The sequence below is a fragment of the Tenrec ecaudatus genome, chromosome 1, assembly GCF_050624435.1.
Source record: "Tenrec ecaudatus isolate mTenEca1 chromosome 1, mTenEca1.hap1, whole genome shotgun sequence".
Lineage (NCBI taxonomy): Eukaryota > Metazoa > Chordata > Mammalia > Afrosoricida > Tenrecidae > Tenrec > Tenrec ecaudatus.
In genome coordinates, this window is record NC_134530.1 from 208,534,720 (window position 1) to 208,550,126 (window position 15,407).

At 40.0% G+C, this 15,407-nt stretch overlaps 1 protein-coding gene across 1 annotated transcript in view; it reads left to right on the top strand.

Annotated features, from left to right (window-relative positions):
- The first annotated feature begins 1,923 nt into the window (after positions 1-1,923).
- The window catches only part of RGS13 (regulator of G protein signaling 13), a 29,806-nt gene continuing 16,322 nt past the window's right edge, over positions 1,924-15,407 (top strand). The window contains exons 1-2 of the mRNA XM_075541694.1: positions 1,924-1,985; positions 8,490-8,551. Of these exons, the coding sequence (XP_075397809.1) occupies positions 1,924-1,985; positions 8,490-8,551 (124 nt within the window). The remainder of the gene's footprint in view (positions 1,986-8,489; positions 8,552-15,407) is intronic.

Here is a 15,407-nt window from a genome sequence, read left to right on the forward strand (position 1 = left end):
AGTTTCAGGTATCACAGGCTCAAAGGGGTACATGCTATTCATGCAGAAGTTGCCCTGGGGTTCCCAACTGGGTGCAAAAAACCACGTGGAAAGAATACAGGAACAGGGAGCATGAACCCCACACGGAACTGGGGCATCCCTAGAGGCCAAAAGGGGGTGTGAGACCCCAGAGGGCCCGTGGGCGCTTACATGTTACTAGCGTCGGAGAGCCTCCCACCCTCTGTCTGCAACATGCACCTGAGCAAGAACAGAGAAAAAGCTGGTGACCTACAGCAGCAGGTGCATTTACGCCCTCTGGTTGGGGAGGCGTGGTTGGAGGTATTAGCTGATCTTATTGGCTGCGTTTAATTGCCTGAGTGATGTCTGTGTGCCCAGGCGGACCTCCCACCAAGGCCCAGGGGCTTGTGTCTGAGCATGCTCAGTTTGGATCTTTCCCATAAGTCTCTAATGACTGAGCCTGATTTCTTTCCAACCCTGTCTTGTGGCATGGGCAAGTAATTTTCTGTTAGAGCAGGCATTAGGGAGGACAAGCCGCTTTGTCCCTAATCTAGATGCTTAACAGGCACAAGGGTAGGAATAATTGCGAAGATGGAGCAGAAATGAGCAGCATGTCATTTCAGTGTGTGGTGCATGAGTTCGCTATGGGTGGGAAACAAGTGTCACCGAAGCACAACAACGAAATGCCATTAATTTCCTTAACCAGACCTCACAAGTGCCCATGTCTGCTTCTTGCAGCACCTTGTGTAGGTCCAGCCCCACTGTCACTTCACTGGGCTTCCTGCTCTGGCACCCCAAGCCGAGTTCATTTATGTAGTCACAGATCCCTCTGCCTCTGGTATGGAGCTCAGGGAATGTAGCAGCTCACATGTTGGGCTGTTAACCACAGGTCAGCAGTTCAAACTCACCAGCTATTCTGTAAGAAAGATGACGTTTACAGCTTCAGAAAGATTTATGATCTCAAAGACCCAAAGAGGTCCTTAAAACTCTGGCCTACAGAATCGCTTTGAGTCAGACTTGACTCAATAGCAGTGGGCGGGCTATACTTCTGGTATCAAAACCCTAATCATGTCTATCTTCATTGCTTGCTTAATTATTAGTGTGAGCAAGGAGAGGAGGACTGCGTAGATAAAAAGCATCTAGCACAGGCTTGGCAAATCTCAAGGGTTCAACAGATATTTTGAATAGATTAATAAAAACTCACATAAAAGCTCACTATTAATCCTTTAAAATTTATTGTATATGTCTTTATATGTATGTTTAAAACCGTTTTCTTCTCTTACAGCACAGTGCTGATTTAATTGTTTTCAATGAAATTTAGATTTCTTTCGTGTGTTTTTAAGTCCTGAGGACAAACCCTGTGCGGTGTGTATTGCTATGGAAAGGTGCCTGGGCTGATTTAAGAATTGTATTTTGTAAAGCGTGCACTATATAAAACCAGGGAGACAATGGTCCTGTTAGAATCCACTGTGGCTGCAAGTTACTTTTTAAGTGCTGTTTTCACATTACAAAAAGCTGCAAGGAGGCAGCATCTGTTCACTATCCAGAGATTTTCCTAAAAATAAGAACCATCCCCAAAAGGGGAACCCTTGGTAGTTAGCAACTTCTCTGTCAGAGGGCCTTAAATGGAAAGATTTTTCAGATATCTGTATTATTTTGAACCTTGTGATTTGATGACTCAGTGGACCAGATGAGTTCTAAAGACACTTGAAATTCAAAGTGCCAATATGTCTATAAAATATGTATGAGATGAGTCATTTGATTTCCCTCCTCTCCTGTCAGTGATTAGATCCCATTAACTTCAAGAACCTCTCCTTATTTTTTTATGATTTGTAATTTTGTATGCTCTCTGAAAATTGATTCTAACATGAAGTTATTTGAACTGACTGGATTTACTAAGTATATTCTGAATTTCTTCAGAAAAAAATGAGCAGGTGGACTTGGATTTGTGAGAAGTGCAGAGGCGATTCTAGGCGTCATGTGTCAAAGTAAGTAGCATTTGCTTTATACAGTCATCGCAAAGCATATTTATCACATGATAGATGGGTGTATTTTTAGTCAACTGCTATTTTAACATATTTCATTCGGGGGAAAAAATAAGTTGCATCTACACGTGATTAATTCAACCAGGGAAGCAGTTGTGTATCGTGAGTGTTAAGATTCTAGAACAACTTTTAAAAATTCAAATCATTGAACTCTCACTATTCAGGCTTGTGATTTTTCGTTTATGATTTCATTTTTTGTTATGCATGTCTTCTACTTGAGAAATAAGTAAGTTAAATTACTTTAAAGAGTTTTGTTATGAATGAAAATCCTTGGTTTAAAAAATGTATATATTCTTATAACACTTGTGTGTGTATGGTTCAAACCCTTGACATATAAAATGCTAGAATCATTTATCCTTAGATGGAGGCTTTGAGATTGGAGGTATAACCAAATGCTTACCACGTTCTCAAATTGCTTCAATATCCTGACATACATAGAAATGTAACCATTTCAAAGAGACTATCTCATCATTAGGAGCTCAGTGCTTCACAACTGCACCACCAGGACTCCTTCAGATGGGATCAATAACTACTAAAATGCTTTCCAAAAAGTAACAAACTTTTTCATTAGAATTGTTCATCTTAAACCATTTCTAGAGTGAGATCACCTAGCGGTTCATGGTGAGTCCCTAACCTGGTCCAAAGGGGCCCTGGTGGTACAGCAGTTAAAAGCTCAGCTGCACACTGCCAACCTCTAGCAAACCCACCTGTAACCCACAGAAGAAAGATGTGATTGTCTACTTTCATGAATGTTTGCAGCCTTGGAAACTCAATGTGACAATTCTACTCTGTCTTAGTCACGATGAATCAGATAACTTGACAGCAATGGGTGACAACGTTAGTCTCTGGCCACATCTGTCTCCTATAGTCAGAGTTCCTGGCATGCAGCTTCCAGCCTAGGAATAGGGAATGCCTTACAAGATACTGGGTGGAGAGGGGGGATTGGCAGGAGAACTTACATCTCAAAGTTCAGTCTCTCATACTACCCACTTGAGGTTGCAAAACAGCCCGATTGTCAAGGAGAATGACATAACGGATTGATTTAGGCACGGTTTATATTTGAAGTTACCTACCTCATAGGAAAGAAGGAAGGGGAAGAAGGAAGAAAGGCATGCCGCTCTCACAGTCGCTTGATAGGTGCTTCACACTCACTACCTGATTTAGTCTGCGTAACTGTGAAAGAGACATTGATGCCCCTTTATTGATAATGAAATTGGGGTGTGGAGGCTTTAATTAACACACAATGTTAGTAAGTACAACACTGTGATTAAAACCCAGGAGGGTCTGATCCCACAGGTTCTTTGTCCTTCTCTCGGTGCGTCATGGCATTCCCAAACACTCTTATATCAGGCTTGTGTCTACCATCCATTGTCCAGAGAATGGAAGGAACACAAAAGTAAACATTTTTTATCTGGAAATTTAGTTGACTGAAGAGACAAAGGCATTTAGAATAATTATTAAGTGGGTATAATCAAGAAGCAACATGGACTCAAGTGTCCTCGTTGAAGCAGTGGGTTACCCTTGGGGCTGCTGACCTCAAGGCAGACAGTTCAAACCCACCAGCTACTCCCTCACAGAAAAATGGAGTCTCCGAAACCCTAAGGAACAGAGACTATTACAGGGAAAAATAGGACTAAGCCAAGAAATACCTAGCAGTTTACAACTTTACCTCCAGTCATAATTCCAGTTATGATGTACCTGCACAAATCTCATAAATCTTAGAGGCAAAGGAATTTTCCGACTGATAATTTCCAACACCAAATAGGGATCCTGATGGCAGAGTGGGTTATGTGTTGGACTATTAACCAAAAATGGATGGACTACTACCGAAACGTCAGCAGTGTTAAACCGCCAACCACTCCACAGGGGAGCTAAAATGTCCCACTTCCAGAAAGAGCGACAATCTCAGGAGCACACAGGTGCAGTTCTACCCTGGCCTCTACAGTCCCTGTGAATCAGAAGCAACTCAATGGACAGGGTTTTAGTTTTGGAGAAGAATTTAATTTTTGTTTAAAGTCCCCAGAAGGTATGAATGACTAACAATTTCAGTTTCTAACTGAAAGATTGGAGGTTCAAGTCCATCCAGTTGCACCTTCGGGAAAAAAAAGTCTCTTCCCTACCAATATAAGACAGGCAGGAGGATCAAGCCCAGGGAGAAAGCAGTGGAACCAAAGGTTTTGGAGGGACCTGCGGGGAGGAGGAGGCAGGGGAAAGCAGCAGTGAGCAGACACCAAAGACAGGGCAATAACTAGGGAATTAAAAGCAACAATGAGAAGGACATAGAGATTCCAGTGCTATTGAAACAATATCAATCTAGCTGAGAGAAATTAGGAAGAGGCATAAAAAGGGCCAGCATGATGGTGGGGCAGGCCAAGGGAAACAGAGGAAAGATCTAGGAAGCAAAGCTATGGATAGAGGTATAAACATAGGTATGCACTTATATAAATATATTAATTCACGAAAATATAGATTTTGGCCTATGTACATATATTTATTTGGCAATACACTGAGGAAGTGAATGTATTTTGGGCGTCTGCTCAAGCCCTCCCTCAGTGCAAGAACACTTTGTTCTAACAACCTGGTATTCTGTGATACTCAACCCCCGGACAAAATCGCTGGAGACAAAATGGGCACAAAAGCAAAAGTGATGAAGAAAGCTGATGGTGTCTAGCTATCAAAATATATAGTGTCTGTGGTCTTAAAGGCTTGAAATTAAACCGGCAGCCATCTAGCAGAGAAGCAACAAGCCCACATGGAAGAAGCACACTTGCCTGTGGCGCCATGAGGTGTTGACGGAATCCGGTAACAGGCACCAGAAGACCCCAAACAACAACAACAACAAAAACATATTGTTGAGAATGAGGGGGGTTAGAGCAGAGACCCAAAACCCATCTGTAGAAAATAGGACATCCCCTCACAGAAGGGTCACAAGGAAGGGATGGGTCAACCAGAGTCCATTGTAGGTCTGATGAAACACAATATTCCTCTGGTTCTTTGAGGCTTCCTCACCCCCCACTATCATGACCCCAGTCCTGCCTTTCAGTTCTGCTAGACCAGAGCATGTACACCAGTACAGATAAGAGCTCACAGCACACGGAATTGATGTCAGATAATCCCTCAGGAACAGAAATGGGAGTCGCGATATCAGGAGGGTAGGAGGAAGGAGGAAGCTATTGTAAGAATCAATGTATAACCACACACACCTTCCTCGAGGGCTACAAACAGCAGAAACCAATGTGGAAGGGGATAGCAGTTGGTGTTCATGAGGGTGGGAGGGATGGGAGGAAGGGTAAAAGAGGAGCTGATATCAAGAGCTCAAATGGAAAGTAAAGGTTTAGAAAATGATGGCAACATATGTGCAAATATGCTTGATACTATTAATGTGTGTAATGTTATAAGAGCTGTAAGATCCCCCAATAAAATGATTTTGCTTTCAAAAAAGAAAGAAAAACAGATCTTCTTACTTCTGAAAAATGATTAATTATATGGAGAACTGTTATGGTGAATGTTTCTACTCTTACACACATGAAGTAACAGTGAGTCAGAGTTGACTGGGGGCAGCTTGTTTGAACCCTTCATGTAACCCAAGGCAAAGATGACATGTTCATTCATGCTGAAGCATTTGTCCTTTACTGTGTCGTGGAAGTGGGTAGATGAGACATGTAGAAAAAATGAGACCAGGTAAAACGATATTGCTACCAGGGATTTAATTCATATAAAAATTTGTTTCGGATAAAAATGTTTAAGCATGCCTCTGAAATCAGGGGATGGTTCTAAACAAGTTCATCCAATAATACACTTTCCTTAGTCTTGTTTGGATGCCTAAAAAGGATTCAATTAAAATGATGCCTTCTGAGGAGATCGGCTAAGACAGTTCAGTTCAAGACAGAAAGGATCGCTCATAGGTTATGCTGACTGTTTGGAGTAAAATTGGAAACTACATTGGTGAAGAAGCAGCCAGGAAAAGCTCACCCAGGTGTTTCCCCAATCTCAGCCATGCATCTGCTCATTCTTTAAGGATACAAAGCCTAGCCAACTAGGCTTTCATTGGGAAACTTGCTCTATCTACTCCACAGCTCTGATAGTGTCCCTTTATTTAACCTTCTGCTTATCCCTGTAAGACAAGAATATTTAAAAGGAAAGTAATTTGAGCCTCTCAATGATGCCATTTTGATGTAGTGTCGCTGGAATAGTGCCGAATGATCCCACGAAAGGTTTTAAAATGGAGACACTTCCCTCACAAGTGGGTAGACCTACAAGGAAGCTATGTTGAGCATCAGTAACTTCAGATTTTGATATTTTTGTTCAATAAAAGTCTCTATGATCTTGAAGCAATCCTTTTGTACTTACCTTTGTGTCTGTTACCCCAACTTTCTGTTTCACTGCCTTGAAAGGGTTAATTTAAGGTTCCATTTTGAAAGTTCTAATAAGAGAAGAGAACAATGAGTCAGATACGACTTCATGGAAATGTTTTTTTGAAAGCAATCTAAACTGCAGTGTACTGTTAAGCCTTAGTACTGATGCAAACAATCCCACTAAAATTGTCAGGATCCAACTGAATTTTCGGGGGAGTGGGGCAAGATAGTTGTTGACCTTCTCAAGACTGCCAGATTTTCCCATGTTCTACATTATCTTTTAGCCTCTTTAGCTAATCTTCTTTTATTATGTTAAGAACCTGATAACGCTGATGACTGTTCTTCAAACTTTAATTATTGGAGTGACCCATAGGGAGGGCTTACTTATATCTATAGCTATCTTTAATTATATGTAGCTTTGGAAGACAGAAAAATTCTAAGAATACATCATAAAACAAATTACAATGAGCAGGAATTGTTTTAAGCTAGAATATAAAAAATTATATGAAATATAGATTTATAAAGAATTATATGCAAGAATATACAATCACTTGCTAGTTCACCTCCTGAAGCCCAAGAAACAACAGAAAAGAAGTCTTAAAACCAGTATGCTTCATAGATGCTTTCCACATGGTAAATAATAGACTGAAAATATGCATAATAAATATATTATTAGTAACTTTATCATATAAGTGGATTAAAGTAAATTTTATGGATAAACTCCAAGATCCAAGTAGATAAATGAACAAATACATTACTACAGTACACAAGAGTAAGCCCCTATAAAGCAATTCAGCCATTTGTATCAAGAATCTTAAAAATGTGCATTTTCTTTGACTTACTTTGATTCCATGTCTGCTAATCTCTTGTGGAAATAGCCCAATTATGTGGGCATAGCAAGCCTTTATCAGAGCTCAGCTACACATAGTTTTAATAGTGAAAAATGAGACATAACCAAAATAATAATTCAGAGTAATTATGTCCAAAACAAAATGTATCTGAATTGTTTTGTGTAAAACTGAAAATCGGCTCTTTAAACATCACCCAATTCGCATGCACAAAAGGTTTCAAGAAATAAACTAATTTTAAGAAGGATCCTGTCAAAGATGGTCTATTCTCGTGCAGAATATCTGATGTGATTTTGTGAGGTGCTGTCCAGTCAGCTCTGACTCAGTGACCCTACGTAAAACGGAAGAAAACGCTGCCACCCTCACGCTCGTTAAGCTGTAGCCCTTTGTTGTAGCCTCTATGTCAGTACGTCGTGCTGGGTCTCTTTCTCTTTTTTGCTGACCTTTACTGTCCCAAGGGTCTTGTCCTCCTCCGGGGTCTGCTCCCCTAATACTCTGCCCAGAGGCAGTCAAACAAAGCCTTGGCAGCCTGGCTTCTAGGGAACACTCTGGTTGTCCTTCCTCTTCATCTGACAGTATCATTGTAATCTCAATGTTCTTTGGTGACACACCCTAACTGAAATGCAGTTCTATTGTCTTCCTTGTTCATTGTTCATGAATAAGAGAGGAGAGAAAACACCATTTTTGACTCCTTGGTTCTCAAATTAACATCTTTCCTCCTAACACTGTAGGAGATATTTCACAGTGGGATTTGCCCAGGATAATGACCACAAGTACTTTAAATTATAGTGGTGAGAAATGATTTTAATTTATAATATACATTATAAGACAACCAATAATTATTAATAAGATTGACTGTGATGGCATATAAAATGCATATAGCAAGGAAATGTGTGTGTGTCTCATCACACACATAGCATAATTACTTCTTGTCCATAAAAAACATGTATTACAGTAAGGCTAAAAGGAAATAAATCAAAATATTAATTATGATCATTTAGAAATGTGATTATAGGACTGTGGTGTTTTATATTTTGTAATACTTATCTTACTATAGATAGTTTCTATACTTCATTTAATGAGCATACGCTTATGTTAGAATTTTTCACTTTTAAAGTAAAAATAAAATATAGAGACCGAAACTAGATTTGGACATTTTTTAGGATGAGATGTTTCTATTTCACTCAGCAAAGCTTTGAGAATATTTTCAGTGTAATCAAGCACCATTTGTTCTCTTTTCCAAGCTTTACTTTGGAGGAAGTGTTACAGTGGGCCCAGTCGTTTGAAAAATTGATGGCTACCAAATGTGAGTAATGCATCCATATTATCTGGATTACTAGCAGTCCCTTAGTAGTCAGGGGGACACATGAGATGGTGAATGCACGTTCTCAAAGCCATCTAAATGATAACTGCCATAGTTAAAAAAAGAAGATCTGAAAACAGTTTGTCGTGTCAACGAATATTATTTTCTCTAGTGATAATTAAAACAAGATTAGTCACTGTGAATATTTATTCTTTGCAAGTTTATGTGTAAAATCCCTTAGGAAAAATGCTTAAATAGTATCACTGACAGAAATAGCCTGATGTAACATACCCTACTTTCTAAAGTTAGGGTGGGGATGAGGGGGGAAGATTCACTTTAATATTACCTTTAAAAGTACAGTATATTTGAGAAGTGACCTTCTAGAACTCCTCATCAAAATGTGTTTCTATCGTGAGCAATGTGTTTTTTTTAACATTTTATTAGGGACTCATACAACTCTTATTACAATCCATATGTATACATACATAAATTGTATAAAGCACATCTGTACATTCTTTGCCCTAATCATTTTCAAAGCATTTGCTCTCCACTTAACCCCTTTGCATCAAGTCCTCTTTTTCCCCCATCCTCCCCACTCCCCCCTCCCTCATGAGCCCTTGATAATTTATAAATTATTATTTTGTCATATCTTATCCTATCCGGCGTCTCCCTTCACCCCCTTTTCTGTTGTCCGTCCCCCAGGGAGGAGGTCACATGCAGATCCTTGTAATCGGTTCCCTCTTTCCAACCCACTCACCCTCTAACCTCCCAGTATTGCCCCTCATACCCTTGGTCCTGAAGGTATCACCCACCCTGGATTCCCTGTGCCTCCAGCTCCTATATGCACCAGTGTACAACCTCTGCTCTATCCAGACTCTTTAGCAATGTCTTATTTAAGTGAGGCTACATGAGTTAATATATAATTGCATGTGGTGTTGACATGCAGATAATTTGCATGAAAGGTAGTAGAAATGGATATGAAAGAGAGAAAACCACAGATTCCATGCTATAGTTACCAAGGTGGTCGTGGATTCGTGTCAAGCAGTCCACTGAGTGTAAGACTGGAAACGGGGAGTCTGTGGCTGCTTATAATAGCTCATCAAAAAATATTAGTTATCGCTTTAATGTGCTTTAGAATTTATAATTTAGCATAACCATAGAATATTAAAACACAAAGTTGAAAAATATTAAATACAAGGAAATGATGTGGTGGATACTACAATTTGTGGTTCCTTCTTTGTTTTAGTTGAGTTGTTGCCTTCAAATCTTTGGTAATTTTTGGCTATATACCAATCTTTTTGAGCCTCTCTGTGAGTCTCTGTGAATGTTAAAGGTTCACAGCTGATGACTGTAGAGAAGGAATTGGATGTTTTATCAGTGGGACGTGACAATGGTTATTCTGGACCAGGTACTATTGTACCTCCTGAGAGTTGCCAAACTCCTGACTCACGGGCCTATGGTCACTACTCATGTTTGTGATAGATAACTATTACTGCCTGTCCCATAGGGCAGTGGCAAATGTGACTCCAAGTGAGACACCTTGATCAGCCATTCTGGCATGTCCTTCCTGGTCCTCCTTCCTGTACTTGCCCCTGCCACCCTCCTACCTCCCAGTCTCCTGCTGGGATCCAGATGTCCAGGCTGGGGTCACCACCTAAGCTCCCATCTAGAATAGCAGACAGTAGTTCTCTTCTTCCATGAAATCATTACTGTCTTTTCCTTTCAGCAATTCCTCATCGAAGGTGATCTAATTTATGAGCATGATTGTGATATTTTTAATGCATCATTTTGGTCAATTTTAGGGTGTTGAAATGAAATATAAGGACAAAAGTGTATGTTTAATCTGCTAGATTGATTCTCTGATAATAGTTTGAATTCAGGTCTTAGCCCTTTTCATCCTTTACAATGTTGCCAATTTTATCTCCCTTTTAGAGTTCCATATTCTTCATCTGTAAAATGGGAGGAATAGCATGTTGTATCTCATGAACATTGTTGTATAAGGTAGATATAAAACATCTAGTTCAATGACTGACACAGAGAAGGCCCACAAAAACTGATAGTTATTTTCATCAGCAGTAAAATACACATATCTAAATATCACTCCTTTTTTACTAGTCTGCCACAAAAGTCCAAATCTCTAACGTGGTTTCCCAGGTTCTGCATATGCTAATCCCAGTGCTTTGCATGTCTTCTTGATTGTACTGTGTCTCATGCTGTGCTTCTCTAAGACTGATTTCCTGCAATGTAACTGTTACTCTGTGCTCTGCACGTCCATTGCAGCTCTCATGCGCCAGGCTTTGTCTCAAGATAGTCTCTGTCCATTCCACTTATTATGCCTATCAAAATCTTACTCAATCAGGCAAGTAATATGTAACTTCTGTCTCTTCCATGAAGACCCCTTGGAAATATTTGCCCTTTCTTTTCTATTTTGCTGTCATCATCTTCATTCTGCTCTCAGTTGTAACTCTTTTGTATATCGGGACTCTGCAGCCATTCTCCTGTGGATGTTGTTGAGTGTCATGGAGCCAGTGACTACTCATAGCAACTATGTTCAATAGCACACAATACTCTCTGGCTTGGTGTCATCTTCACACCCGTTCTTATGATTGACACCATTGTTGGAACATGATGTCAATCTGTCTTGTTGAAGGTCTTCCTCATTTTTTTGCTGCCCCTCTTTACCCATCAGAGCACAGACTGACTCACTTTACTTCCCTATGCTGGCCCAGTGTGCATGCAATACATACTCTATAAGTAAATATAAGATGAACATTAGTAACAAAGGATCAAAACATGAAGCCACATGATGCAAGAATTGCTCTGCTGGTCCTGAAGGCCTTATAAACAAAATAAAGAAAAATTTCAGGGGTTATTTGGCAATATTGTAAATAAACTTCTATGTTGAATTGACATTTTAGAGACTTAGTGTCATGAGAATAAGAAAAATCTTTTAAAAAGTTGGAGATAGGAAGACATCGTGGTGTACTTTAAAGGAATGGGTTACGAATGGTACTCGTATGAAATCTGTGTAAAAGTTCAGTAAGCACATAATTTAAAAATGACATAAAAATCATTTCATGGATTACCCAACCAAGGACAAAATCAAGAATGAAAACATTAAATGTGCCTAGAATAAAAAGTTGTTTATATTAACCAAGGACACTAGTAAAATGCTTCCTGAGCTATGGAAGTGCTGATTTTACATTAGACTAAGACTGTATCTAAGAACATATAGTTCAGAAAAATGAGATGATGTGGAGACGAGTCTCAATAAATTAACAAGAATTTCCAGAGGTGCTGTTTTCTGGGAGCCAAAGAGGAATAACTATTAACTGGTAATTATATTAAATTTCCTTCTGAGCTCTTTCACAATATATAAATAGACAATATAATACCAGAATCTTTTTATGATGCAAGTATAACCTTGATCAAGAGTCCAGGCAAAGACATCATGAAAATTGAAAGTTATCGACCAATATCCCTAATGAATATGGACACCAAAACTATCCACAAAATTCTAGGCAACAAAATTCAACAAAGCATCAAACTAAAAATAGTGGGATTTATACCAGGAAGGCACGGATGGCTAATTATTAGAAAAATAATCTATGTAATCCACTATATAAAAAATTAAGAATAAGAATCATATAATGATGTCAATCAAGGCTGAAAAAGACATTTGACAAAATTCAACATCCATCCTTGATAAAAACCTCTCAAGAAAACCGGAGTAGAAGGAAAATGCCTCCACATAAAAGGCAATACATGTGAAACCAGTGGCCAGTGTCTCACTTAATGGAGAGACATTGAAAACGTTCCCATTTCAAATGGAACCAGAAAGTGGTGCCCTTTAGCGTCACTCTTATTTAATGTTGTTGTTGTTGTTAAGTGCCGCTAGTCATTTCCAACTCGTAGTGGCCCTAGGGAAAACCTCAAGGAAAAACCACTACCACCCAGAACCGTACCCTCCTCACCATTTGTCTAAGCCCATTGTTACAGCCACTAGGTCAATCTAACTCCTCAAATGCCTTCCTCTTCTGTGCTGCCCTTCCACTTTCCCTAATATGATGTCCTCGGGAACTGGTCTCTCCTGACAAAATGACCAGAGTACATGAGGCGCGTCTCACCATCCTCGCCTTCAAAGACAAATCTGTTTGCTCTTTAGGCAATTCATGTTACTAAATATTCTTCGCTAACACCATAGTTCACATGCACCAATTCTTCTTTGGTCTTCCTAATTCAAGTGCAATTTCACATGTATAGGAGGCAATTGAAAATACCATCTTAATCCTCAAAGTAATATCCTTGTTTTTCAACACTTTTTTCTTTTTTTTTATTTAAATCATTTTATTGGGGCTCATACAACTCTTATCACAATCCATACATACATCGATTGTGTAAAGCACACTTATACATTTGTTGCTCTCACCATTCTCAAAATTCACCTTCTGCCTGGGTTCCTGAAATCAGCTCCTCATTTTCCTTTTTTTCCTCCCCCTCCCTCCCCACTCCCTTATTTTATCTTATCTTACACTTCCCGGAATCTCCCTTCACCCACTTTTCTGTTGTCCAACCCCCAGAAAGGAGGTTATATGTAGATCCCCGTGACTGGTTCCCCTTTCTACCCACCCTTTCCTCCTGGTATCGCCACTCTCACCATTGGTCCTGAGAGGTTCATCTGTCCTAGATTCCCTGTTTCCAGATCCGATCTGTACCACTGTGCATCCTCTGGTCTAACCAGGTTTCCAAGGTAGAATTGGGATCATGATAGTTGGGGGGAGGAAGCGTTTAAGAACTAGGGGAAGGTTGTGAGTTTCATTATTGCTACACTGAACCCTGAGTGACTCAACTCCCCCCAACTACCCCTCTACAAGGAATGTCCAGTTGTCTACAGGTGGGTATTGTGCCCCCAACATGCACTCCCCTCATTCACAATCATATGATTTTCCCCCCACTGCCTTTGATGCTTAATCAGCCCTTCATGATTACACATGTTGGTGTGCTGCTTCCATGTGGGCTTTGTTACTTCTGGGCTAGATGGCCACTTGTTTACTTTCAAGCCTTTAAGACCCCAGACGCTATATCTCTTGATAGCCGGGCACCATGAGCCTTCTTCACCACACTTACTTATGCGCACATTGGTCTTCAGTGTTTATGTGGGGAAGTTGATCATATGATAATGGTTTTTGTTCTTTGGTGTCTGCTACCTGATCCCTTCAACACCTCATGTTCACTTAGGTTTGTGTGCTTCTTCTCTGTGGGATTTGTTGCTTCCAAGCTAGATGGCTGCTTGTTTGCCTTCAAGCTTTTAAGACCCCAGACACTGTATCTTTTTATACCCGGGCACCATCAACTTTCTTCACCACGTTTGCTTAGGCACACATTTGTCTTCAGTGATCATGTCCAGAAGGTGAGTATCATGAAATGACTGTTTAGCTGAGCAAGGTGCTCTTGTATTGAGGGAATGCACGTGAGGAGGTCCAATGTCCACCTGCTACCCTACTAAACCTATAAATATTATGCACATAGGTCTATTTCCCCCATAATCATAAATACATTTACATATGTACATGTCTTTATTTAGGCTTCTATGTAGCCCTTTGCCTCCTACTCCTTTCCTCTATTAACTCACGCTTTCCTCCTGTCCCACTACCATGTTCAACCATCATTCTGGTTTCAGTAATTCCTCTCAGTTACCTTGCCCTTGGTCACTCCCTACCAGTCCTCCCATCCCCTCCCTCCACTGGTTTTGAACCACTCATTTTTCCCTTGTCCCTGGGTTGGCCAACACCTCCTCCTTTCCCCTACCTCCCACACTCTCATGTCCCTCTGGGACCGTTGGTCCCGTTATTTTCTTCTAACATTGTTTTTCCAGCCTATCTTATCTAGGTAAACCTAACTATATAGTAATATGTGCATAAAAATGCGGATGGCTTTGAGAGCACCAAAGTGGCACATAAAAACCTGGCATCAACAGCAGCAACACCAACAAACTAACAAACAAAAAAGCCACTGACATACAAAATTTAAAAGAAGAGGAAAAAAAAGTTATTTGCAGCAGATTTACCCAATGTAATGCATCCTTTGATTTCTCAACTGCTGCTTCCACGAGCTTTGATTGTGAATCCAAGTAAGATAAAATCCTTGAGAATGTCAATCCTTGCTCCACTCATCACGATCTTACCTATTAGTCCGGTTTCTGGATTTTGGTCCTTTTTACTCGGAGCTGTAGTCCGTACTGAAGGGTGCAATCCTTGCTCTTCATTAGCAAGTCCTTCAAGTCCTCCTCGCTCTCAGCAAGCAAGACTTTGACATCTGCCATATGATATCACAGCCTGTCAATGAGCTTTCCTCCAATCCTGATGCTGCAATTGTCTTCACAGAATTCAGCTTCTCTGTTTGTTCAGCATAGAGATTGAATAAGTATGGGGAGAGGATATAATCCTGATACACCTTCCTTAACTTTAAACCACTCAGTATTTCCATATTCTTTTCATACAATTGTTCTTTAATCCATGCATAGGTTCTGCATGAGCCCAATAAACTGTTCTGGAATTACCATACTTCCCAAGGTTATCCATAGTTTGTTATGGTCCACACCATTGAATGTCTTTCCGTAGTCAGTGAAACCTAAGTAAACACCTTTCTGATATTCTCTGCTTTCAGCCAAGATCTATCTGACATCAGCAATGATATGCTTTGTTCCATATCCTCTTTTTAATCTGGCCCAAACCAGCTGCAGCTTCCTACCAATGTTTTGTTGCAACCATAGATGGATGATATTCAGCAAAGTTTACCTGTATGTGGTATCAATGATATTGTCCCATAATTTGCACATTCTGTTGGGTCATCTTTCTTT